This window comes from Coregonus clupeaformis, chromosome 13, assembly GCF_020615455.1.
Source record: "Coregonus clupeaformis isolate EN_2021a chromosome 13, ASM2061545v1, whole genome shotgun sequence".
In the NCBI taxonomy this organism is placed as follows: Eukaryota; Metazoa; Chordata; class Actinopteri; order Salmoniformes; family Salmonidae; genus Coregonus; species Coregonus clupeaformis.
The window spans coordinates 48,726,916-48,751,548 of NC_059204.1; the positions used below are offsets into that span (position 1 = coordinate 48,726,916).

The 24,633-nt window shown below is 46.1% G+C and overlaps 1 protein-coding gene across 2 annotated transcripts in view; it reads left to right on the plus strand.

Moving 5' to 3' along the window:
* Positions 1 to 4,625: 4,625 nt before the first annotated feature.
* The window catches only part of LOC121580268 (calcium-binding protein 8-like), a 79,044-nt gene continuing 59,036 nt past the window's right edge, over positions 4,626 to 24,633 (plus strand). For both annotated transcript variants that reach the window (XR_006003007.1, XM_041895326.2), the window contains exons 1-2: positions 4,626 to 5,126; positions 12,521 to 12,645. Coding sequence is in view for 1 of the 2 variants with exons in the window: in XM_041895326.2 (XP_041751260.1) it covers positions 4,942 to 5,126; positions 12,521 to 12,645 (310 nt within the window). In the remaining variant the exon portion in view is untranslated. The remainder of the gene's footprint in view (positions 5,127 to 12,520; positions 12,646 to 24,633) is intronic.

Here is a 24,633-nt window from a genome sequence, read left to right on the forward strand (position 1 = left end):
AACCTGCCAAACTTTATAGTTCTGGCACATTTTCCGGCTTGCGACCGCATCGTCTTCATTGTTGTTTTCCTTACTAATAATTACTTTGTACATGTGTGCGTTCCTATCAAAGTAAGTGCCTGATTACCTTATCATAATACAGTTGCTGTAGATAATGTTATCTAATTTCTACTGTAGCACATCATATATACAGTACCAGTCAAAAGTGTGGACACACCTACTCATTCAAGGGTTTTTCTTTATTTTACATTGTAGAATAATAGTGAAGACATCAAAACTATGAAATAATACATATGAAATCATATAGTAACCAAAAAAGTGTTAAACAAATAAAAAATATATTTTAGATTTTAGATTCTTCAAAGTAGCCACCCTTTGCCTTGATGACAGCTTTGCACACCCTTGGCATTCTCTCAACCAGCTTCACGTGGAACGCTTTTCCAACAGTCTTGAAGGAGTTCCCACATATGCTGAGCACTTATTGGCTGCTTTTCCTTCACTCTGCGGTCCAACTCATCCCAAACCATCTCAATTGGGTTGAGGTCGGGGGATTGTGGATGCCAGGTCATCTGATGCAGCACTCCATCACTCTCCTTCTTGGTCAAATAGCCCTTACACAGCCTGGAGGTGTGTTGGGTTATTGTCCTGTTGAAAAACAAATGATTGTCCCACTAAGCTCAAACCAGATGGGATGGCGTATCGCTGCAGAATGCTGTGGTAGCCATGCTGGTTAAGTGTGCCTTGAATTCTAAATAAATCACAGCGTCACCAGCAAAGCACCCCCACACCTTCACACCTCCTCCATGCTTCATGGTGGGAACCACACATGCGGTGATCATCTGTCCACCTACTCTGCTTCTCACAAAGACACAGCGGTTGGAACCGAAAATCTCAAATTTGGACTCATCAGACCAAAGGACAGATTTCCACCGGTCTAATGTCCATTGCTCGTGTTTCTTGGCCCAAGCAAGTCTGTTCTTCTTATTGATGTCCTTTAGTAGTGGTTTCTTTGCAGCAATTCGACCATGAAGGCCTGATTCACGCAGTCTTCTCTGAACAGTTGATGTTGAGATGTGTCTGTTACTTGAACTCTGTGAAGCATTTATTTGGGCTGCAATTTCTGAGGCTGGTAACTCTAATGAATTTGTCCTCTGCATCAGAGGTAACTCTGGGTCTTCCTTTCCTGTGGCGGTCCTCATGAGAGCCAGTTTCATCATAGTGCTTCATGTTTTTTTGTGACTGCACTTGAAGAAACTAGAAATGTTCCGTATTGACAGACCTTCATGTCTTAAAGTAATGATGGACTGTGGTTTCTCTTTGTTATTTGAGCTGTTCTTGCCATAATATGGACTTGGTCTTTTACCAAATAGGGCTATCTTCTATATACACCAACCCTACCTTGTCACAATATAACTGATTGGCTCAATGAAGGAAAGAAATTCCACAAATTAACGTTTAACAAGGCACACCTGTTAATTGAAAAGCATTCCAGGTGACTACCTCATGAGAGAATGCCAAGAGTGTGCAAAGCTGTCATCAAGACAAAGGGTGGTGTCACGTTCGTTCAATGACGGGTCAGACCAAGGCGCAGCGTGATATGCGTACATGTTTATTCAACTTAATAAACACACGACAAAACAATAAACGAAACGAAACGTGAAGTGAAGTCCTAAGGTAGACACACAACAAACCTTAACCGGAACAAGATCCCACAACACACTAGTGCCAATAGGTTGCCTAAGTATGATCCCCAACCAGAGACAACGAGCGACAGCTGCCTCTGATTGGGAACCACACCGGCCAACATAGATATACACATACTAGAATAACACCATATAGAATATACACACCAAAGAATATACACACCCTGACTCAACATATACGAGTCCCCTGAGTCAGGGCGTGACAGGGGGCTACTTTGAAGAATCGCAAATATAAAATATATTTAGATTTGTTTAACACTTTTTTGGTTACTAAATGATTCCATATGTGTTATTTCATAGTTTTGATGTCTTCACTATTATTCTACAATGTAGAAAATAGTTAAAAATAAAGAAAAATCCTTGAATGAGTAGGTGTTCTAAAACTTTTGACTGGTAGTGTAAGGAAATCAGTTAATTGAAATAAATTCATTAGCCCCTAATCTATGAATTTCACGAATGGGAATACAGATACGCACTTGTTGGTCACTGATACCTTAAAAAGAATGGTAGGGGTGTGGATCAGAAAACCAGTCATTATCTGGTTTGACCACCATTTGCCTCATGCAGTGTGACACATCTCCATCTCATAGAGTTGATCAGGCTGTTAATTGTGGCCTGTGGAATGTTGTCCCACTCCTCTTCAGTAGCTGTGCGAAGTTGCTGGATATTGGCAGGAACTGGAACACACTGTTGTACACGTCAATCCAGAGCATCCCAAACATGTCTGGTGAGTATGCAGGCCACGGAAGAACTGAGACATTGTCAGCTTCCAGGAATTGTGCACAGATCCTTGTGACATGGGGCCATGCATTATCATGCTGAAACCTGAGGGGATGGTGGCGGATGAATGGCACGACAATGAGCCTCAGGATCTCATCACAGTATCTCTGTGCATTCATATTGCCATCGATAAAATGCATCTGGCACCATGGAATGATCATTGTCCATAGCTTATGCCTGCCCATATACATAACCCCACTGCCACCCTGGGGCACTCTGTTCACAACGTTGACATCAACGGTTGTGAGGCCGGTTGGACGTGCTGCCAATTTCTCTAAAACGACGTTGGAGGCAGTTTATGGTAGAGAAATTAACAATACATTATCTGGCAAGAGCTCTGGTGGACATTCCTGCAGTCAGCATGCCAATTGCACGCTCCCTCAAAACTTGAGACATCTGTGGCATTGTGTTGTGTGACAAAACTGCATGTTTTAGAGTGGCCTGTTATTATCCTCAGCACAAGGTGCACCTGTGTAATGATCATGCTGTTTAATCAGCTTCTTGATATGCCACACATGTCAGGTGGATGCTCACAAACATGGATGTAAACAAATTAGTGCACAAAATTAGAGAGAAATAAGCTTTTTGTTTTGAATGGAAAATTTCTGGGATCTTTTATTTCAGCTCATGAAACATGGGACTAACACTTTACATGTTGCGTTTATACAGAGTACCGGACTGGTATCACTGGCGCTCCAGACCCGTGGGCTGATGGGCAGGGAGGGGTCTGTCCGTCTGCCGCGGGAGTGAATCTTTGGGTGGGGGCTCGGAAGACCCCTCTTATCACCACTCCAACTCCCTGAGATCTCTGATGGTATTTGAAGATAGAGACGGATAAGTGAGCCATTTCAAATAAGCTACAGTTGTGCTGATGGAAGAATAACGTCTGTGCACCTGTCGAGTAGCCTGCCCTATAAGATTTGAAATGGGTTTTTAAAAAAGGCATTAAACTCTCACGGGAAATTGGGATCAGTGATGTTTGCCATGGCTGGGGATCTTGAAAAGTGAAAAGAACATCCTTTTTGGCCAATCACTTTTGCCTGCCCCCTGTTTTTGTAATGATATTTTGTTACTTCGACACTGTCTTCATCTGGGTCTTCTCCTGAAATCTGATATGAGTGTGTACACAGATTCTTCATTGTGTCAGTGTGATAGCCCCCCTCCAAGCCCAATAAGGACCGATTTGAATCTTAATTGACTGGATCCCCATTTAAACAGGTAGGCACTTAACCAACCATTCAATTTGGTTGTGTGTTTGTTCCGTGATACGGGCTCTGGACAGCAGCCCCCTTTAAACATGTTTGGGTTATGGGTGTGAATGTGTGCTGCAGTTGGGTGAGTGAATGCTGTCATCATGTTCCCCATGGCCGGGGACCAGCCGCCAGCCCGCTACATGTAATTGGTGCAAGTGGCATAGGGATCGGATGTGTGGCTTTCACCTGCAGGGGACATACCTATCCAAATGATAGACTGTGTGTGTTTCATTGGTAGGCTACAATATGGACTGCATACCTCTGTTATCCCATTTTTCAATGGAACTTTTTTTGAAATTCCATTCCGAATAAGTCTTCTTCATTAAGATTGTATTTAGCTGTGGGGGGAATTTAATTGTGCATGTATAATTCAATTTCATTTGTTTTAAGCCTGCAGCAACATTTCACAGAATGATTCCAATTAATTCAAGTGTGTGACCATTGCTTTGATTTATTGCAGTATGTGTTGAGTGGTATTCAGTAGGGAGCACCTGAATTGTTCAGGTAAACACAAGCTACAACTCTTTATTTGTTGTTTAAGGTTCTCTTCTCACCACTCTTCAGTCCATGTTTCTGTCTGTCTCTCTCTAAGAAATGGCACGTAATCTTGTGTCTCCTATTTGGCAGACAGACAGGGGCCTATTGAAGTATCTGGTCATAAACCATCATGGCCAACTCTGTCACCTGTCACGCACACATTCATCATCACTCCCCGGGGATGCACCGGCTGGGGCCGGGTCGAGGGCGCTGGGACAAATTAAATGCTGACCGCGTGTGAGTATGATCATTGATGGAGAGCATGTATGTGTGTGACAGAACGATTGTGACGGATAGAGCGAGTCCCTTATTTTACTGTCACACTTCCGTCCCCTGGGGCGTCTTGGCGGGATGGTGCACCGTAGCGAAGCAAAGCGCGAGGAGGATATTCGCGCGCCTGCTTTCTCCCTCCTACAGTTGGTGTGTTTGGTTGCTTGGACAATACTGTATTAATGTAGTGTAGGACAAACACACATCTCTGTCTCTCTCTGTCACTGACTGTCCTTAGAGTTTCAGGGCCCTCTGCGCGTGTCTTTTCAAACCACACTGTCAGAAGACCAAAGACACTCACACCTGCCCATGCTTGAAGCCTGCTGTGTGTAACGGAGACTGCAACGGACATTTTTCTCGCACGGTCGCATGCCCGCCCGGTGGCACACATCAGGCTGATGATGATAGGACCAGAGAGATTTGGGCTCGTGGAGTTACCGCTGCGCCCAGTGGACGTCGACGGTTCACCACTCCTGGAGTTGGCGGGAGAGGAGCCGTGCGCAACGAGTGATCATCACGAGATTGAGAGCCTGGTGATAGCGTCGGTTGAGGTGCCGGTGACTGTAGAATGCAGTCCGTTGGGGTAAGCGACATTAACAAGCAGACGATACTGACGGGTGGTGTGTGAAGCTAGACTACTCTACCACTACTGTCACTGCAATGTGGTCTCAGAGCATTTCCTATGATTCTGTACATAAATCCGAGAAACACGATTTAGGATGATACAGTATGTTACCTTTCATATGGTATGTATTAATTTGTGGATGTCCATCATCCCTTTCGTATGATATGTTGCGAATTGGAATTCGTACAACATTTAAATAATTTTCTAAATGTACAATATGTTATGAATTTTCAAAACATATGATATGTTACGAATTCCAATTTGTTGTGGCTAACGTTAGTTAAGTGTCTAAAACTAATGTTAGCTACAGCAAGCTCCAAACGTATTGGGATAGTGACACATGATTACGGAAAATCCTGAATGAATTTTGAATAATGATAAGTGAGAAAGTTACAGAGGCATAAATATCATACCCCCAAAAAATACTAACCTCCCCTGTTATTGTGATGGTGAGAGGTTAGCATGTCTTGGGGGTATGATATTTGTACGTCTGTTTCTAACTCATCATTAGTCACGATTCATTCAGGATTATCCGTAATCATGGTAGCATCCACATTAATGTAGAAGTGTTTAGAAACATATTATATTCTTATTTACAACAAAAGTGACTCCAAAATGACACAATACATTATTTACCATTCATTTCTATCGGGCACAAACTAAACTGAAACTCAACCAAAACAAACAGCAAATCCATCCAACCAATGTGTAGACTGACAAGCTTGATGTAGTCATTGCGTGCTATGAATGTGGAACGAAATACTAACTTTGTACTACTTTAATACACATATAAGTGAATTTGTCCCAATAATTATGGTCCCCTAAAATGAGGGGACTATGTACAAAAAGTGCTGTAATTTCACCTGATATGGATGAAAATACCATCAATTTAACGCGGACAGTCTGCCCTTTAACCTCATAGTCATTTTATCATTTCAAGTCCAAAGTGCTGGAGTACAGAGCCAAAACAACAACAAATGTGTCATTGTCCCAATACCTTTGGAGCTCACTGTAGCTCAAGGGGTTAGGGTTAGGGGTTAAGGTTAGGAGTTAGGTTAAAGGGTTAATGTTAGGGTTACAGGAAGAGTTAGCTAAGTAGTTTGAAAATAGTAAGTAGTTGCTAATTAAGTGTTAGCTTCAGTTGTCCGTGATGAGATTCGAACACTCAACCTTTGGGTTGCTAGACATTCGCGTTATACCCTAACCATACCACCCTCCTTTTTGTTTTTGCATTAAGTAATCTTCTATCTTATGTATCCATACCAAACGTAACGTGTCATACTAATTTGAGTGTCCCGAATGTATGTTTAATACATTATGTCTAGTCTATGGGACCAGTCTGGTCACTGCCGCAAGGTGACTTTGGTCTTTGGCTACTTGGCTTCATCATGACAGCTGGTTTGGTGTAATGTGATAGCCTACAGTGGATGTCAGGATAGTGACAATATAGAGGGATATCACAATTTGCAATAGCCTATTATTCTTAATAAAGTTTTTTTCAGAAGAAAACAATTGCTGGCTTTGCCCCTGTTTTTATTTCAGGTGAAAGTCCCTGTTCAGTATGTGCTGATGTGTTCTTTATTGAAAACTCATCCAGGTCTTCTGCATCTTTACCTTACTGTAGCTGACAGGTTCTTACTGTATGGGTCAGGTCTAGATGGTTGCTGGCTGTATTCACCACTGTTATGTCTGAGGAGAACATGAATGTTGTCTAAAGCCTAGAGATCTATATGGCTCTGGTTGAGCTTTACGGAGTCCATGTCCACAGGCTGATTTGTGTTGGGTCATAAAAACATAGGCTACATGGTATTTTGGAACTTTGTTGGAAAACAGGGGTATCCTGATAAAGGAAATATAAGGTTATTTGTCAGTCCAGCTGTAGCCCTCCCTGTCCAGGTGACCTGTTCAGGTAGAGTGACCAGGGAAATATTGCAATATATTTGTAAGTATTTTTCCAGTGATATAAAGAAGGGAGACAGACAGAAGACCAGCGAGGTTGGGATTTGATCCCACACAGGTAAGGGACTGCATGTGCCGAGGGTGGCAGTCTTAACCACTTAACTAATATCAGGCACAGGAAAATACATCGGTATGATCATATTTACAGGAAATGTTTGGATATGGATTATAGTCAAATTGTGTTAGATGTCAAGCAAGAGACTTGACCAACCTGCAGGTTGCGTGTCTGGTTATGTCACAGTGTGTAGGATCAAAGAGACTTGACCAACCTGCAGGTTGCGTGTCTGGTTATGTCACAGTGTGTAGGATCAAAGAGACTTGACCAACCTGCAGGTTGCGTGTCTGGTTATGTCACAGTGTGTAGGATCAAAGAGACGTGAACAACCTGCAGGTTGCGTGTCTGGTTATGTCACAGTGTGTAGGATCAAAGAGACTTGACCAACCTGCAGGTTGCGTGTCTGGTTATGTCACAGTGTGTAGGATCGAAGACGTGTATGTAATAGATATTGTGCTGACCCTGACCTCTCCCCCACCACTAATGCATCTTTGTCCACGGGGAACGACTGAGGTGTGAGCAACACATCTCTCCCTCACGTTCTCTCCCTCTCCCCTCACTTCTCTCTGCTCCTCCCTCTCTTCTCTATCCAACTTATCCACTCTTTCTTTTTCTCCATCCTGTTGGAACTCTCTCTTTCTCACACACACACACACACACACACACACACACACACACACACACACACACACACACACACACACACACACACACACACACACACATACACACACACACACACACACACAGAGGGAGAGACACTCACCCCGGCTGTCATTCTCTGCCCCTGTTCTAAATCCATGTTGACAGTTTGTACCCTGACAGACAACAATCCTATAATACATGACACAGAGGTTTCCTGCCACAGTCTCAACTTGTCACCTCACAGCTATGAGTCTGTGCATGGTAATCCCAAGCAACAGGTTTTGTGTTTCCTTATTTTCTGCCCCCAGCCAGACTCATTCCAATCCAGATCTGCCAGTATTTTTATTTAGAGATTCCAGTAAATTATTTGAGGTTTCCTTTCATGTGTCCTACCAATTATTATTATTAGATTATTCACCATGGCAACCAGTTCTTAGTAAAAAAACGAAACTTATATCTCAGTTTGTTTGGCTTTCGTGGAGATCGGACCGTTTTCATTTGCAGGGATATTTGTCCTTTTTTAACCAAATGTAAGTCAGAACAAATACTTATTTCACTTGTATAATATTCCTGTTGCTATTGTTCTATGTAAATACACTACATTTGTATGTAGAGGGGTAACTTCCTTCACCAGTTCTCTTACCATTTTGTATAATTATGTGATTAGCCTACCAGTTGGTGTAACTGCAATGTTAATTCTCTTGAGAGGAATTATTTTTCTCTTATTGTAAATTGTGTATAGAGATTGCTGACATTACTGTTTAATGTAATATAGTTTATTGGATTTACATTGTAGTAATTTTCTATTTCTTTTATCCTGTTTCCCTCTGTACACAGAACACATGTATACACTGTTTCATCATTCAACTCCTAGACTGGGCTTCTGTGTCTGTCATCACTCTTTGACCAGAGTGAAGTCCGTTATCTGTTTACTCCTAGTGGCCTATCCACACATTAGAGTACCAGACTCCGTTTTATGGTCCTTCGAACTGGGATGATGGACATCGAGACTGAGGACAACCAGATCTCCCAAGGGTCCAAGCCCAGAGGAGATGACCGTCCACGATGGCAGATACACCAGCCTAAACGAATGGAAGACTACATAGTCAACCACCCACGCACTCTAACAACCGTTCCAAGTGGGCATGCCCACCGACGTGAGGGTATTCTAACTGGTGAGCCCTCCCCGACAGGTCAGCTCCAGGCAAGCAACGCTGCTGAAGAAGAAGACCTTGAGGAGGATTCTGATGCAGATGAAGAGGATCAACACCATCCTCAACAAAGCGAACTGTTGAGCCCAGGCCAGCCACAACAAAAGGCGTTAAAAGCCCCTCTAAGGAAGGGAGTCATCAGCCCGCAGTCAACAAAGCAGTAATGCGACAACAGTGATGACTCATATATTCAAGTTCATCTGAAGAAGATAGAACATGAATAACTGGGACACCAGTTAGCTGAAGCGAGAGAGGCAGCACAGTTCAATTCCGAAATAGAGATGGAGAGACTACAACTCACCATGGAGAGAAGATACCAGGAGATGCAGCTGGAGAGTAGAGAAAGACAATGGAGAGAGCAGCAACGCCTTCGCCAGGCCCAGAACAAGCTGAAAAAGGCAGAGCGGCGCCATTCGCTCCTAGAAAAGGGTGAAGGTTACTCTACCCCTCTATGCACCCCCAGCCGCATCATGACCAGTCAGCCAACAAAGCATAGCACCAAGCAGGAGCCAACAACTCAAGACTTAATCAACCACCAGGCAGGATCATGTGAAGGGCACTCCGGCTGGCCCCAGACCAGCCACCCGCCCATACTAGAGCAACCTCCAGCAGCTTCCCATGTCTCCTGGCATGACACCAACCAAGGACTTACCTCAGGTCCAGGTGTTCACAACCATGGTCTAGTCAACCAGTGTGATGCCTCCTCCTTGCTGCTAGTCCCACGCCGTTGGACTGATCCACCTCCATTGTTAAATCAGTCAGCCCAGCTCTCAGCATCAACTGCTGGGCCACCTTTGAGCATGCCAGCATCACGCCCGCTCTTATCCTACAAAGGTCACAGGGCGGCGTCACCACACCGGCCCAATCCACGCCAGCAACAACACCTGGGGTGCCTCTAGCACCTGTGACTCCAGGCCCAAACCCAATGGACCTAGTTGTAGCCCCCTCCTTTGGGATTCCAAAGCCAAAACTCCCACACTTCAGCAGGGGTCGCGAGAGTGACTTCGCCCTAATGAGGAGGGCCCTGGATAGCCTGCTTGGCCCCCATCCTCATCTGACAGAGCATTACAAGTACCAAGTTCTGCTAGAGAACCTCAAGCTTGCAAGTGCTTACAAACTGGCCCAGTCATGTATGCATGATCCAAATCCCTACTCCACTGCCCTGCACGCACTCCAAGAAAAGTATGGACAGCCAAGGCAGTTGGTGCAGAGCGAGCTTGGAGCCATCCTGAATGCGGCACCTATCAAGATGGGAGATGCTGCAACATTCGACGAGTTCGCTCTTTCAGTCCATTCTCTCGTAAGTATGCAACGGACACGTGGATCACCTTCTCAGCAAGCTGCCAGGAGCCTACAGAGACGGTTTTGTGGAGTATTGGCTTACCAAAGGCATTCTACAAACAGGGGTCAATAGAACCTCTACACCCTACCTGACCTGACTGCATTGTTACAAGTCAAGTCTCGGGCCAAGCGGATTGCCAGTCGGGCCGTCGAGTTGTACCAGAAAGAGGACAAGGGAGCTAAACAAGAACAAGTCTGCCACCGTCCTCTACGACACAGACCAGACTACTTAGCATTCAGAGTCTTCACCAAAGTCCAAGAAGACGTCCTCAGCTCCACAGGAAGGGAAGGCATCCAAGGGCAAAGAGAAGCCTAAACCGTACTGCCCTTTCTGCAAGAATCAAGAACACTACCTCAGTTCTTGTGAGGAGTTTACGAAGCTCTCCAAAGACCAAATAGCTCAGTGGGTCAAGGTTAAAGACCGGTGCTGGCGGTGTGGGTGAGGACACCAGCCAGATTCCTGCACTCTAAAGAAGCCATGCAACGTCTGCAAAGGGCAACACCTGACTGTCCTTCATGACCTCGCTGGATAAGAGTGTCCTGATGGTCAGCACACCTCCGACTACAGTCTACCTGGACCGACCAAATCACTCTGGCTGTGTGATGCTACAGTTGGTGAAAGTCCAGCTCCACAATGGTAACCGTTCACTCGAAACGTATGCAGTCCTAGGTGACGGCTCAGAGCGTACCATTGTCCTTCCCTCTGCTGTTCAGCAGCTGGCGTTGCCGAAGAAAGCAGAGTCCCTGATGCTTAGGACCGTACATCAAGAGGTGGTGCAGTTAAAAGGCCACTCAGTCACTTTTAAGCTCTCACCAGTGTGCAACCCATCCAAGTGTTTTTATTTTCGAGATTCCAGTTTATTCTTTGATGTTTCCTTTCATGTGTCCTACCTATTATTATTATTATTATTGGATTATTCACCATGGCAACCACTTCTTAGTATAAAAACGAAACTTATCTCTCAGTTCGGTTGGCTTTCGTGGAGATCAGACCGTTTTCATTTGCAGGGATATTTGTGCTTTTATGACCAAATGTAAATCAGAACAAATCCTTATTTCACTTGTATAATATTCCTGTTGCTGTTGTTATATGTAAATACAATACATTTGTATGTAGAGGGGTAACTTTCTTCACCTGTACTTTTTTTAGGGGATATATCAGCTTTAATATTGCAGATAGATTGTAACTTCCATCAATGTAATTGTCTGCATCACTTCCAATCCCCCATATGTTTTTTTTTTCTCGCAAACATATATGTGTATATATATACATTGAGGGAAAGAAGTATTTGATCCCATGCTGATTTTGTACGTTTGCCCACTGACAAAGAAATGATCAATCTAGAATTTTAATTGTAGGTTTATTTGAACAGTGAGAGACAGAATAACAACAAAAACATTTTTTTTTTCCCTCACTATATATATATATATATATATATATATATATCCTTTTTTAAAATACATTTCCCTTTATTACCCTCCAACCCCTCCACCCCTTCCCCAATTGGTCAATTTCCATTTCCTTACTGAACTTTGCATCTGCACTGTTCTTCAAGTAAATGTGTTTTTGTAAAATGTGATGTGGGGAGCAAGGTCGAAGGCAAGGAGAGAGAAAGAAGGAGGGAGTGACATCAGAGTTAGATGAAGTGATGAAGAGTGACAGGGCTTTAGTCAGGTTTTTATCTCTCTGGGCCAGGTGCCGGGGCTACATGGGAACGAGGAGGAGATGGGTGCTTATATTTGTCCTATTTCACAAGTGTGTATAAATTCACATGTGAATTGGAAATGTGTTTTTTTGCATATCCAACTCTCCCTGAAACTCAGAGAGTGAGGTCACAGCCAAGGTCTGCCATTGTTAACAGCAACCCTGGAGCAATTAGCATTAAGTCCCTTGCTCAAGGGTATATAATCAGATTTTTCACCTTGTCAATTTGGGGATTCGAACTAGCAACCTTTCTGGTATTGGCCCAATGCTCTAACTGCTAGGCTACCTGCCACCCTTAAGGGAGAGGGAGAGGATGGAGGAGAAGGGGAGGAGTAGAGGGAAAGAGAGGAGGAAGATGGAGGGGTTCACTCTCTTTCACACACCTATATGGGCACACAGACCCTCAGCATTCAAACTGTATATGTGTGTTCTGCAGAGAGAAGATGCCGTTCCACCACGTCAGGTCTACACTGCTCTACACTGGAGGTCTCCTGAGCCGGACTCTGTCTGAGGGGAGCGAAGCCTTCCAACTCAACAGTATATCCACTGAAGAGCTAGGAGGTCAGTGTGTGTGTGTGGAAGCGTGCACACGTGTGCAACATTTTGGGATAAAGCTTAGGTATAAAGTGGTCTGTCCTCCAAAATCTCTTAATTCTTCGCCCGATGTAAACAACCATTTATCGGTTCAATAAAGAAGAAACACCGACTTGCAAAGCTACACTGGCTCAATAACAAAGCGTTTGATTGGCTGTAGCAGACAGATACAACCTTTTCCTGCACTGAGCAATCTGATTGGTCAAAGCATGTCTTGTGGACGGTCAAAGGCCAAGTGTTTAGAAACAAATTAGTGGAATTCTGACCTCTTAGCGTTGGGTTATCACCACGTCCTGTCAATCACACATGTAAACCAATGGGAGCCTTTGATGTGGAGAACAAAGCGATCCTATTGGGTGTTGGAGATTAATGGATGCTGATAATACCGCCCATCAAGAGATTCAGAAGGCTATTTTACCATCGCCTACCTGGGAAGGGTAGTACAAAGGTTCCCACACTAGGGGTCGCAGCCCCATGTGGTTTTGCCTGATTTGAAAATGGGGTTGCGGGACAATTTCCAAAATACAGAGAAAAAATATATATACAAAAAATATATATATATTATAATATTGTATTTTTAAGTCAAAATCATTGTAATGTGGTTAACCTTAAAAATCTAAATGAAAATTATTAAAATCTAAAAGACAAAATTCAACCAGAGAGCACCTTTAGATCATGGAAAAAGGCAGCACTATTTTACATTTACATTTAAGTCATTTAGCAGACGCTCTTATCCAGAGTGACTTACAAATTGGTGCATTCAACTTAGGATAGCCAGTGGGATAACCACATCTTGATCACAGTAAGTACACTTCTTCAAACAAGCAGCTGTGAGCAAAGTCAGTGCAATCAGGGACAACTACATCTCGATCACAATAAGTACATTTCTTTAAACAAGTCAGTGCTAGCAGGTGAAATAAGTCAGGTGTTAGTTTAGACAAAAGACAGTGGTAGTAGAGGTAGGGTTTCAAGTGTATCCGGAAGGTGGTCAGTGACTCCGCTGTCCTGGCGTCGTGGGGGAGCTTGTTCCACAATTGGGGTGCCAGAGCAGCGAATAGCTTTGACTGGGCTGAGCGGGAACTGTGCTTCCGTAGAGGTAGGGGGTCTAGCAGGCCAGAGGTGGATGAACGTAGTGCCCTCATTTGGGTGTAGGGTCTGATCAGAGCCTGAAGGTAAGGAGGTGCCGTTCCCCTCACAGCTCCGTAGGCAAGCGTGAAAGAACTTGGGAAGGTTGAACACCAGACGGGCTGCAGCGTTCTGGATAAGTTGCAGGGGTTTAATGGCACAGGCAGGGAGCCCAGCCAACAGCGAGTTGCAGTAATCCAGACAGGAGATGACAAGTGCCTGGATTAGGACCTGTGCCGCTTTCTGTGTAAGGTAGGGTCGTACTCTGAGAATGTTGTAGAGCATGAACCTGCAGGATCGGGTCACCGCTTTGATGTTAGCAGAGAACGACAGGGTGCGAGATCATGGAGCGGGCAGTCCTTCCCCGGGAGGAAGAGCAGCTCCGTCTTGCCGAGGTTCAGCTTGAGGTGGTGATCCAACATCCACACTGATATGTCTGCCAGACATGCAGAGATGCGATTCTCCAGCTGGTTATCAGAAGGGGGAAAGGAGAAATTAATTGTGTGTCGTCTGCGTAGCAATGATAGGAGAGACCATGTGAGGATACGACAGAGCCAAGTGACTTGGTGTATAGAGAGAATAGGAGAGGGCCTAGAACTGAGCCTTGGGGGACACCAGTGGTGAGAGCACGTGGTGCGGAGACAGATTCTCGCCATGCCTCCTGGTAGGAGCGACCTGTCAGGTAGGACGCAATCCAAGAGTGAGCAGCGCCGGAGATGCCCAACTCGGATAGAGTGGAGAGGAGGATCTGATGGTTCACAGTATCAAAGGCAGCAGGTAGGTCTAGAAGGATAAGAGCAGAGGAGAGAGAGTTAGCTCTGGCAGTGCGGAGAGCCTCCGTGACACAGAGAAGAGCAGTCTCAGTTGAATGACCAGTCTTGAAACCTGACTGGTTAGGATCAAGAAGGTAATTCTGAGAGAGATAGCAGGAGAGTTGGCTAGAGACGGCACGCTCAAGAGTTTTGGAGAGAAAAGAAAGAAGGGATACTGGTCTGTAGTTGTTGACATCGGAGGGATCGAGTGTAGGTTTTTTGAGGAGGGGTGCAACTCTCGCCCTCTTGAAGACGGAAGGGACATAGCCAGCGGTCAAGGATGAGTTGATGAGCGAGGTGAAGTAAGGGAGAAGGTCTCCGGAAATGGTCTGGAGAAGAGAGGAGGGGATAGGGTCAAGCGGGCAGGTTGTTGGGCGGCCGGCCATCACAAGTCGCAAGATTTCATCTGGAGAGAGAGGGGAGAAAGAAGTCAAAGCATAGGGTAGGGCAGTGTGAGCAGGACCAGCGGTGTCATTTGACTTAATAAATGAGGATCGGATGTCGTCAACCTTCTTTTCAAAATGGTTGACGAAGTCATCCACAGAGAGGGAGGAGGGAGGGGGAGGAGGAGGAGGATTCAGCAGGGAGGAGAAGGTGGCAAAGAGCTTCCTAGGGTTAGAGGCAGAGGCTTGAAATTTAGAGTGGTAGAAAGTGGCTTTAGCAGCAGAAACAGAGGAATAAAAAGTAGAGAGGAGGGAGTGAAAAGATGACAGGTCCGCAGGGAGTCTAGTTTTCCTCCATTTCCGCTCAGCTGCCCGGAGCCCTGTTCTGTGAGCTCGCAATGAGTTGTCAAGCCATGGAGCAGGAGGGGAGGACCGAGCCGGCCGGGAGGATGGGGACATAGAGAGTTAAAAGATGCAGAAAGGGAGGAGAGGAGGGTCGAGGAGGCAGAATCAGTAGACCGAAAGGAGAAGGATTTAGCAGAGGGAAGAGATGATAGGATGGAAGAGGAGAGAGTAGCGGGAGAGAGAGAGCGAAGGTTGCGACGGTGCATTACCATCTGAGTAGGGGCAGAGTGAGTAGTGTTGGAGGAGAGCGAGAGAGAAAAGGATACAAAGTAGTGGTCGGAGACATGGAGGGGAGTTGCAGTGAGATTAGTAGAAGAACAGCATCTAGTAAAGATGAGGTCAAGCGTATTGCCTGCCTTGTGAGTAGGGGGGGATGGTGAGAGGGTGAGGTCAAAAGAGGAAAGGAGTGGAAAGAAGGAGGCAGAGAGAAATGAGTCGAAGGCAGACGTCGGCAGACGTCGGCAGGTTAAAGTCACCCAGAATTGTGAGGGGTGAGCCATCCTCAGGAAAGGAACTTATCAAGGTGTCAAGCTCATTGATGAACTCTCCAAGGGAACATGGAGGGTGATAAATGACAAGGATGTTAAGCTTGAATGGGCTAGTGACTGTGACAGCATGGAATTCAAATGAGGAGATAGACAGATGGGTCAGGGGGAAAAGAGAGAATGTCCACTTGGGAGAGATGAGGATTCCTGTGCCACCGCCGTGCTGACCAGATGCTCTCGGGGTATGCGAGAACACATGATCAGACGAGGAAAGAGCAGTAGGAGTAGCAGTGTTTTCTGTGGTAATCCATGTTTCCGTCAGCGCCAAGAAGTCGAGAGATTGGAGGGTAGCATATGCTGAGATGAACTCTGCCAGTTCCAGAGGCTGCCGGAGACCTGGAACTCCACATGGGTCGTGCGCGCAGGGACCACCAGATTAGAGTGGTAGCAGCCACGCAGTGTGAAGCTTTTGTATGGCCTGTGCAGAGAGGAGAGAACAGGGATAGACAGACACATAGTTGACAGGCTACAGAAAAGGCTACAATAATGCAAAAGAGATCGGAATGAAATTAACTAAACATCTGGGGAAGCGAGAGAGCGGGGCCTCCCTCGACTAACTCCCGCAGACCGTTGCACTTGAATCATTCCCACTGTGAATGGCTAGGCCCGCTACGCTATGAAACCACACACTATTGCACAGACTTTGATATTAAGGCCGCAATTGATATGGTGAAAACAATATGTCCCCACACAGGCAGAGGCACAGAAACTCACATCAATAGGCCTACCTTTGTTAGATAACACTGTTAAACAAATAATTTATGCTGCTAGCAGTCAAGAGAGAACTCTGACTGAACAACTCAAAATCTCCCCAGCTTATGCTCTCCAAATGGACGTTAGCTGTGAGGGCCGAAATGCCCATGCATTGACTTTGTTTGCTATACATGTCGGGGGATGCTATTCAGGATGACTTATTGTTCTGTCTCATGATTCCCTGAGCATGAAACGGCAGAGGGGATGTTCCATGGGATCGAATGGTGGGCTTTGCACAATATGGGTTGCCATCTATGGTGGGACGGCAGGCAGGCGTCTGCACTCTAGTTATGAATGTGTCTCCCTCTGCAATATGGACGCATTTTATGATACACTGAAAGCAACTGGCGGCAAAAGAGCTGAGCACAGAACTCGGAGATATGCTGCAGCAGTTAATTTCGATTGTAAACTTCATTAAAACACATACACTGTGCACATGCCTGTTAGCAAAACTATGTGGAGATATGGGATCAGAGCATGACAATGTTCTATTTCACACCGAGGCTTGGTGGTTATCGAGGGGGAGTGTTGGAAAGATTTTTCGCATTGAGAGAGGAACTATAGTCATTCACAATGCATGTAAAAAAAAAACGGACTTGGTTGACTTTCTGTGTAATGAAAATAAAATGTGTCTCCTTGCCTATGTAACAGACATATTTGTGAAGCTGAATGAACTGAGTACAAGAATGCAGGGGAAATACAAAAACATTCTACAGATGAGTGACTGAATCAGTGGATTCATGATTTTTTTCACATAGTTGGGGTCGCAAGAATTTTCAGATATCAAAATGGGGTTGTGGGACAAAAAAGTTTGGGAACCCCTACTTCATCACTTTAAGGCCAGATTCAATATGTAGCGCTGAAGATCCGCATTGTAGCGTGGTTAAAATGTAAAAGTAATTTCCGATTGTGCAACATTTACCGTGAATACAGTCTCCGCGAACGCGGGAACATTGCCTTTAAAGCTGCTATATTAAATTCACATAGAAATCTGAGTTATGGATCCGTCATTCTCATTGAAAGCAAGTCTAAGAAGCAGTAGATCTGTTCAATATGTGCTATTTCTATGCTTCCTGTTCTTAAGTTTTGTTTTTGTGTCTTTAAATTTCGGTTTTGTACACCATCTTCAAACTGCTGAAAATACAATATTATTGGTTATTGAAAATATATTTCACAGCGGTTTAGATTGTACATTGATTCTCTACACTCTACAGTACATTGCTTGTTTTGTCACAAACTGAAATTAGGTGAACTATTAGAATTATAGCAAACAGGATATGGCAGAGAAATGTCTGCATATTGCACCTTTAAATGTAAATCGTGCTACAACGCAGCTACGGATTGAATCGAGCCCTTAGTGTTGAAAGTATATCAGTTATAATACAGTGGATGTACTTTAGTCTGGATTTGTTGTTTCTCAGTGAGGGATGATGGCTGTCCAGATTGAAGGGTGTATCACAGCGCGAGACGCACAACACAGTCACACACACTCATGCTGTCACAAACGAGACTCCCGCTGTTCCTCCTGCTCACCACCAGAGGGAACCCTCTCCTGAGTATTAAACCCCTGAACTACATTTCCCACATACCTGGCTCTGATTACCGTTGCACCTGACTCCCATCAGTAGACTATTTAGGTGCTCTCAAACTCTCTCCCCTTGCGAAGTCTTGTTTACCCTGGTGATCATTTCTGTGCGTTTTCGCCTGTGTCTGTCTGCCCGTGGATTTACTCTGGACTGTTTTTCCCTCCTTGATTCTTTGCTGCCTGCCCTGGACTATATTCTTTACTGGACTGATTTTGGTAAGCTTGCTGCCTGCCCTGACCTTATGCCTGTACCTGGATTACGAGTTGCCTTATCCCTACTGTTGTGTCTGCTGGCGATTGACCCTGTTTGTACGACCCAGATTGTAATAAAACTGCAAATGGATCCTCACTCTCCTGGAGCGTCATTACAGAAGACTTCGCCAACACACGATCCAGCAGCTCTGGTTCAGATGTCCACGGAGATCTCCACTCAAGCTCACCAACTCGCCATTCATCAACAGCAGCTAACCCATTTAACTACAGTAACAGAGGAACTCGTCAGACGCTACAGAGGTTGCCGGTGTCGCTAACAAACCCAGCCCCTCCTCCACCGAACGCGAGTGTGGGCGCTTCTCCACCACCGTCACTCACAGTTAACCCACGCCTGGCTCTCCCTGATAAGTTCGACGGCAACCCAACTAAAAGTAAGGGATTTCTACTGCAATGTTCATTATTCATTGATCAACAACCAGCTATGTATGTCACCGATGCCAGCAAGATTTCCTTGGTATGCTCACTCCTCGCTGACAAGGCGTTAGAGTGGGTGACGGCGGTTTGGAGAGAGGATGGCACTGCTTTTCCATCGTTTGGTACCTTTCTTCAACGCTTCCGGGAAATATTTGAACACCCGGAGGGAGGTATGAGAGCTGATGACCGACTACTTGCGTTGAGCCAGGGCAGGAATACCGCAGCAGAATATGCTTTGACATTTCGCACTCTAGCAGCTCAAACCGACTGGGTGGAGAGCACACTTAAACTGCTCTTTCGCAAGGGACTCAGCTTGGAGTTGCAATCCGAACTGGCCTGCCGAGATGAAGGGAAATCGCTGAATCAATTCATCGAACTAACCATTCAGATTGACAATCTGATTCGTTCACGTCGTCCACTCAGAACGGTACCCACCAGCACACAATACCCGGTCACTCTGTCTCAAACTGAACCCATGCAGCTCGGATATACTCACCTGACTCCGGAAGAACGAGAACGCCGCATACGTCAACATCTCTGCCTCTATTGTGGTCAACCGGGCCATCTGAGGGCGTTTTGCCCCACAAGACCACCTCCTCGTAATCCCTCTTCGGTGAGTCCTTGTGTTCAAGCACATCATTCCAGTTCTTGCATCAAAGTACCTATAGTATTATCTCTAGAGGGCAATCATATATCCACATCAGCTCTATTAGACTCAGGAGCAGCCGGGAACTTTATGTCTCACGAGTTTGCCCAACAACAACAACTCCCATTAATCTCCTGTAACTCTCAATTGGCAGTGGAGGCGCTAGATGGACGGCCTCTCGGCGATGGGAGGGTCCTGCACACCACCGTGGACCTTCAACTACAGACCGGTACCCTTCACACTGAGGTAATTCGTTTCTACGTCATCTCATCACCTCATAACCCGGTTATTCTTGGACTCCCCTGGCTACGTCAACATAATCCCCTCATCTCATGGAGGGAGGGTCGTATCATCAAATGGGACCCGTCATGTCACTCCAACTGCTTAACTGGCAGCCCTTCACTCTCCATTCAGACCGTCACGCTAAAGGACGAGCCGGTCCTTTTCCCCCACTCTTCCCATTGAATACTCTGACCTCATCGAAGCTTTTAGCAAGACCAAGGCGATGGAACTCCCCCCCACCGATCAAGCGACTGTTCCATCGAACTATTACCAGGCACAACACCACCTAAGGGCCGAATCTTCCCCCTATCACAACCCGAATCAGAAGCCATGAACAACTACATCGAGGAGGAACTTTCGAAGGGGTTCATTAGAACGTCGACATCACCTGCAGCCTCTGGCTTCTTCTTTGTTAAGAAAAAAGACGGTGGCCTACGCCCTTGTATCGACTACCGGGGTCTCAACGACATCACCGTCAAGTTTCGATATCCTTTACCGCTGGTACCAGCTGCCCTAGAACAACTCCGCAAAGCCAAGTACTTCTCCAAACTGGACCTCCGTAGCGCCTACAATCTCATTCGCATCCGGGACGGTGATGAATGGAAGACAGCCTTCTCTACCAGCACTGGGCACTATGAGTATTTGGTGATGCCTTTCGGGCTGTCCAATAGTCCGTCCGTATTTCAGTCGTTTATCAATGACGTCTTTCGGGACATGCTTAATCGTTGGGTAATTGTTTACATCGATGACATTCTCGTCTATTCCAACACCTATGAGGAACACGTGCAACACGTGAGAACAGTATTACAACGACTCATTGATCACCAATTATACGCCAAAGCAGAGAAGTGTGAATTTCACCAGACTTCCACGTCTTTCTTGGGCTACATCATCAACCAGGAGGGAGTCGCCATGGACGAGAAGAAGGTCAAGGCCGTTCTAGACTGGCCACTGCCAGTAACCTTAAAGGAGTTACAACGCTTCTTGGGATTTGCGAACTTCTACCGACGCTTCATCAGGAATTTCAGCTCGGTAGCCTCTCCCCTTAACCTCTATGACTAAGAGAAATGCACCACACCTCACCTGGTCAACTACAGCACAGGAGGCTTTCGCAGAGCTCAAGTCACGTTTCACATCTGCCCCCATCCTCCACCACCCTAATCCTGAAATCCCGTTTACAGTTGAGGTGGACGCTTCCTATCCGGGCATTGGAGCCATCCTCTCACAGCGGCACGGATCCCCACTCAAGCTCTATCCGTGCGCCTATTACTCCCGCAAACTTAGTCCAGCCGAACAGAACTACGGCGTCGGGAACCGAGAACTGTTGGCCATGAAAGCAGCTATGGAGGAGTGGCGTCATTGGCTGGAGGGAGCTAAACACCCGTTTGTGATTCTAACTGACCACAAGAATCTGGAATACTTGCGATCTGCCAAGAGACTGAATCCCAGACAAGCGAGGTGGGCTCTCTTCTTTACCGATTTGACTTCACCGTTACCTATCGTCCCGGTTCAAAGAACACCAAAGCAGACGCATTATCACGCCAACACGACGGTGTAGTTCCCACTGAATCCAAGGAAACCCTGCTTCCTGAGTCATTAATCGTGGCCCCTATTCAGTGGGACATCATGACAGAGCTCACCCAGGCCAATTCACAAAAGACCCCTCCTCCCGAATGCCCCCTAACAAAACTTTTGTACCTCAGGATCTCTGTCAGAAAGTGCTACAGCAAGTTCACTCCGTACTCAGCTCCGGTCATCCTGGAATCGCTGCCACTGTTCACCTGCTTCAGAACAGCTTTGGTGGCCAACCTTGCGGGCAGACACAATAAAATTCATTAACGAATGCACCACCTGTAACACAAGCAAACATCTCAGACAACTACCATCGGGCCTACTGCAACCACTGCCAGTTCCCCACCGACCATGGTCCCATCTTGCCATAGACTTTATTACCGATCTTTCCAAGTCCAATGGGAACACCACAATACTCACTGTCATAGATCGCTTCTCCAAGGCCTGCCGGTTGATTCCACTTCCCAAACTGCCCACAGCATTGGAAACAGCCGAACTCATGTGCAACCTTGTGTTTCGCTTCTATGGCCTGCCTGAGGACATCGTGTCGGACCGGGGGCCCCAATTCACATCCAGAGTATGGTCAGCATTCTTCCAACAACTCAACATCAACATTAGCCTCACTTCAGGATATCACCCACAATCTAATGGTCAGACAGAACGCCTCAATCAGGAGATCACCCGGTTTCTCAGAGCCTACTGTCATCAGAACCAAGCAGACTGGAGTCGATTCCTCATGTGGGCGGAGTATGCACAGAACTCACTCCAGAAACCCTCCACCGGTCTAACTCCATTCCAATGTGTAATGGGCTTCCAACCTCCCCTATTTCCATGGTCAGGGGAACCCACCGAGGTACCCTCTGTCAACGACTGGCTCCAGAGAAGCGAGGACATCTGGAGTCAGGCTCACACCCACTTGCTACGTGCTGTCAGGAGACAGAAGTTGCAGGCCAATCGTCACCGTCGCCCCAATCCCGAATATACTCCAGGTCAATGGGTCTGGCTATCCACTCGAGACCTACGCCTCAGACTTCCTTGCAAGAAACTCAGTCCCAGGTATGTAGGTCCCTTCCAAATTGTTAAACAGATTACACCAGTTTCCTTCCGTTTGGCATTACCCTCTAATTATCGTATCTCTCCCACTTTTCATGTATCACTTCTCAAACCCGCTGGTGGTCCGAGAGCGGAGGAGGAGGAGCAGACCAGTGATCAGGGCCCCCCACCCATCTTGGTGGACGGCGAGAGGCATATCAGGTTCGAGATCTACTCGATTCCAGACGCCGGGCAGGCTCCTCCAATATCTGGTGGATTGGGAGGGGTACGGACCGGAGGAGCGATCCTGGGTTAATACAGAGGACATACTCGACCCCGCACTCATGACTGAGTTCCATAGGACGCACCCGGAGAAACCGGGCCCCCGACCTCGAGGAAGACCCCGGCGTCGTTCGCCTCTTCGCGTCAGGAGCCGCTCGCAGGGGGGCTCTGTCACAAACGAGACTCCCGCTGTTCCTCCTGCTCACCACCAGAGGGAACCCTCTCCTGAGTATTAAACCCCTGAACTACATTTCCCACATACCTGGCTCTGATTACCGTTGCACCTGACTCCCATCAGTAGACTATTTAGGTGCTCTCAAACTCTCTCCCCTTGCGAAGTCTTGTTTACCCTGGTGATCATTTCTGTGCGTTTTCGCCTGTGTCTGTCTGCCCGTGGATTTACTCTGGACTGTTTTTCCCTCCTTGATTCTTTGCTGCCTGCCCTGGACTATATTCTTTACTGGACTGATTTTGGTAAGCTTGCTGCCTGCCCTGACCTTATGCCTGTACCTGGATTACGAGTTGCCTTATCCCTACTGTTGTGTCTGCTGGCGATTGACCCTGTTTGTACGACCCAGATTGTAATAAAACTGCAAATGGATCCTCACTCTCCTGGAGCGTCATTACACATGCACTTGCGTGCATACATGTACAGTGCATTCAGAAAGTATTCAGACCCTTTGACTTTTTCCACATTTTGTTACGTTACAGTCTTATTCTGAAATTGATTAAATACATAAAATCCTCATCAATCTACAGACAATACCCCATAATGACAAAGCGAAAACAGGTTTTTAGAAAACAGAAATACCTTATTTACATACAGTGAGGGAAAAAAGTATTTGATCCCCTGCTGATTTTGTAAGTTTGCCCACTGACAAAGAAATTATCAGTCTATAATTTTAATGGTAGGTTTATTTGAACAGTGAGAGACAGAATAACAACAAAAAAATCCAGAAAAACGCATGTTAAAAATGTTATAAATTCATTTGCATTTTAAAGAGGGAAATAAGTATTTGACCCCTCTGCAAAACATGACTTAGTACTTGGTGGCAAAACCCTTGTTGACAATCACAAAGGTCAGACGTTTCTTGTAGTTGGCCACCAGGTTTGCACACATCTCAGGAGGGATTTTGTCCCACTCCTCTTTGCAGATCTTCTCCAAGTCATTAAGGTTTTGAGGCTGACGTTTGGCATCTTGAACCTTCAGCTCCCTCCACAGATTTTCTATGGGATTAAGGTCTGGAGACTGGCTAGGCCACTCCAGGACCTTAATGTGCTTCTTCTTGAGCCACTCCTTTGTTGCCTTGGCCGTGTGTTTTGGGTCATTGTCATGCTGGAATACCCATCCACGACCCATTTTCAATGCCCTGGCTGAGGGAAGGAGGTTCTCACCCAAGATTTGACAGTACATGGCCCCGTCCATCGTCCCTTTGATGCGGTGAAGTTGTCCTGTCCCCTTATCAGAAAAACACCCCCAAAGTATAATGTTTCCACCTCCATGTTTGACGGTGGGGATGGTGTTCTTGGGGTCATAGGCAGCATTCCTCCTCCTCCAAACACGGCGAGTTGAGTTGATGCCAAAGAGCTCGATTTTGGTCTCATCTGACCACAACACTTTCACCCAGTTCTCCTCTGAATCATTCAGATGTTCATTGGCAAACTTCAGATGGGCCTGTATATGTGCTTTCTTGAGCAGGGGGACCTTGCGGGCACTGCAGGATTTCAGTCCTTCACGGCGTAGTGTGTTACCAATTGTTTTCTTGGTGATTATGGTCCCAGCTGCCTTGAGATCATTGACAAGATCCTCCCATGTAGTTCTGGGCTGATTCCTCACCGTTCTCAT